This window comes from Gavialis gangeticus, unplaced genomic scaffold, assembly GCF_001723915.1.
Source record: "Gavialis gangeticus isolate Ggan-Ray unplaced genomic scaffold, GavGan_comp1, whole genome shotgun sequence".
In the NCBI taxonomy this organism is placed as follows: Eukaryota; Metazoa; Chordata; order Crocodylia; family Gavialidae; genus Gavialis; species Gavialis gangeticus.
This window is the reverse complement of record NW_017729031.1, coordinates 43,443,478-43,445,936: the sequence shown is the minus strand read 5'-3', so window position 1 is coordinate 43,445,936 and position 2,459 is coordinate 43,443,478. Positions and strand designations below refer to the sequence as shown.

The window sequence follows — 2,459 nt, the reverse complement described above, 5'->3', positions numbered from 1 at the left end:
GGTCCCTTCCAGCCCTAATGTCTACGAAATCTATGAAATCCCTCTCACATTCAGCTGAGCCACAACTGAATAGAAATGGACAGAGGGAGATCAGAAGGTCCTGAGCTTTTACAGTCAGATGGTTTGATCCACTTAGTTCTTTTGCTGCCTCACGTAGCTATGAGTAGTTAGATCAGTGGCACTGAGTGAGGGTGCTAGCCATTCGCACACCTTTCCACTTTTCTTTTGTTTTGATTGTTGTAGGCTACAACCTAACAAAGAGGGATCTGTGCCAAAAAGTACAGCATGGAGGGTCACCCACTATAGCAAGCAGAGGTAAAACACAGTGTGGCCTGCCTAACCCTGAAGTGTGCAGAAAGGACCTGTGCAAATTGGCATTTGAGTCATGTTAGCAAGACACTCCTTCTGCCCAGGTCATAGCACTTTTACCAAGAGCATACAGCTACTACTTAAAATAGCTGCAAACTTCAGGGGTAAGGAGAGGCGGTGAAGGAGACCAGAGGACCCTGAGTTGCTGCAGACTTCTACAGGAGATGCACAGAAGGAATAAAACAGTTCAACTTACCTGAGCTACCTGGAGGACAGCATTCAGTTGCTTCTTTTCTCTGTTCAAAAGAAGACAGGACAGTCAGACAGATCCAACCCTCTTGGGTGATGCACCAGAAATTATGCAGATACCTCATCTTTCCATGGATAAGGTGGAAGCAAGGGTGCCATTACATGGATGGCCAAAGACGCTTTCTAGTTTATCTAAGGCACCAAACTCCTCTAAGGTTGGTATGATCTTTCCTGCCACAATGTAAACTTCCCCTCCACCATTATTGTGGAGTAAATCAGGAAAATGGAGTGGTGGAGAAAGGACAACAGTAACAGTGGCAGGAGGGCAGGATCACTTGGGTTTATCATGAAGTTAGGCCAAAGCCCCAAGACCAATAAATGGGGAGACTGCCCATCCATCTCGAGGGTCATTGGCTCGGAACCCACATGCACAACTGACAGGTTTGAGGAAAACTTAAAAAAGAATCAGCAGAACAATTGCAATGCTGCATCTGCACTCTCTGCTCTGCGTTTAACATAGCCATGCTGTATCTCACACAACCTGTGTCATGTCTGCTTACTAGATGCCTGAGCCTTAGACCTTCCCACCAGAGATCTAAATGCATCTTATACCTTCCATAACCTCTCACTAGCATCTGACACCTTGCTCAATAATAGAAGGGTAGCGAAGAGCACAACACTATTCATGCCAATGGACAGAAAATTCAAGATACCCCAGGTTCCCACCCCAGTGCATCTTCACTCAAGCCAAGAGGCACTTTACAAAGAACAAGCAGTCACCACAACCAGTTTGTATCTGTGGCATGCTGAATATGATGACAGGGCACAGCACACATCAGGCTGATGAAATATGGAGGGGTTTTAGCAGTCTGCCCATAGCAAGCTCTACTGAGCTTAACACAAGCAGGCAATGGAGACATTCAATAGCTTATAATTTAGTGCAACCCAAGCAGGCTTACAGGAAGGCAGCGAAACACTCCTTGACCTCACGGCTTTTTCTTCATCCCAGATTCTTAGTTCCAGCCACAAACCATGCAGATGTTAAAGTTCTTAAAATAAGGAAGTCATGCAACATTTAGCATGGAAGATGTTAGGTAGCTGACCTACAAGGCCCAAGCCATCTGGACCTCACCAAGGATAGGCTGAGCAGGGGCAGCGAGTCAAAAATTGTCCATGGGCCTCTCAGTGCGAGGAGCAGCAGCATTTGACAACAGCTCTGAAAATCCCCATAAGAGCCCCTGGCCAATCAGTGACCCTGCAGCCCCAATGAACTAAGTCCAGAATCATCAGCACATCTCCTCCTCCCCCACTGGGAGAAGTCTGTCATGCACTGTCTCTCCTCTTAGGCCAGAGATCAGCAGGTATGATCAAAGAAATGAGAAGAATCCAGCCACTGCGGGAGAGGGCATGCCATGGCCTTATGCCCCTGAGAAGGTTCAAGTGAGAGAGGCCTTTTTAGGGCAACCACTAAAAGACTAGACAGCTCTTCCTATCCAGGCCGGGTGGGGGTGCTGTGCTTAGCTGGAAGGGTCCTTATCTGAGATCACACTACCAGCATTTGACAGAAAAGCAACTGCCTCAAACCACATATTGGCCAGACCTGGTCAAACTTGGCCCTGGTGACCGGGCTATTGAGGAACAGGGGTGCTCAGTGAAATAGGCCCAATGCTTGCTGAAGTGGACAAGTTCCATATCTGGGTTGCTGTCTTGCTGGCCTCAGGAGACTCACTCCTAGTCCCAGGAGCTACCTGCTTCCTGTGTCCAGTAAGAAGGCAGACAACAAGTTTCCCTGTTCTAGGTATTTTATCTGACCCCTTGCCATGCTGCAATTGCCAAGGCCCAACTGCAAATCGCAATGTGCCCTGGGGCGTGATGGTCTCCATCTCTCCCCCAAAGGTAAG

At 48.0% G+C, this 2,459-nt stretch overlaps 1 protein-coding gene across 1 annotated transcript in view; it reads right to left on the bottom strand.

Annotated features, from left to right (window-relative positions):
* LOC109301498 (unconventional myosin-X-like) overlaps positions 1-2,459 on the bottom strand; it is a 173,254-nt gene that overhangs the window by 69,841 nt on the left and 100,954 nt on the right. Inside the window, exon 23 of the mRNA XM_019522687.1 lies at positions 566-605. Within this exon, the coding sequence (XP_019378232.1) occupies positions 566-605 (40 nt within the window). The remainder of the gene's footprint in view (positions 1-565; positions 606-2,459) is intronic.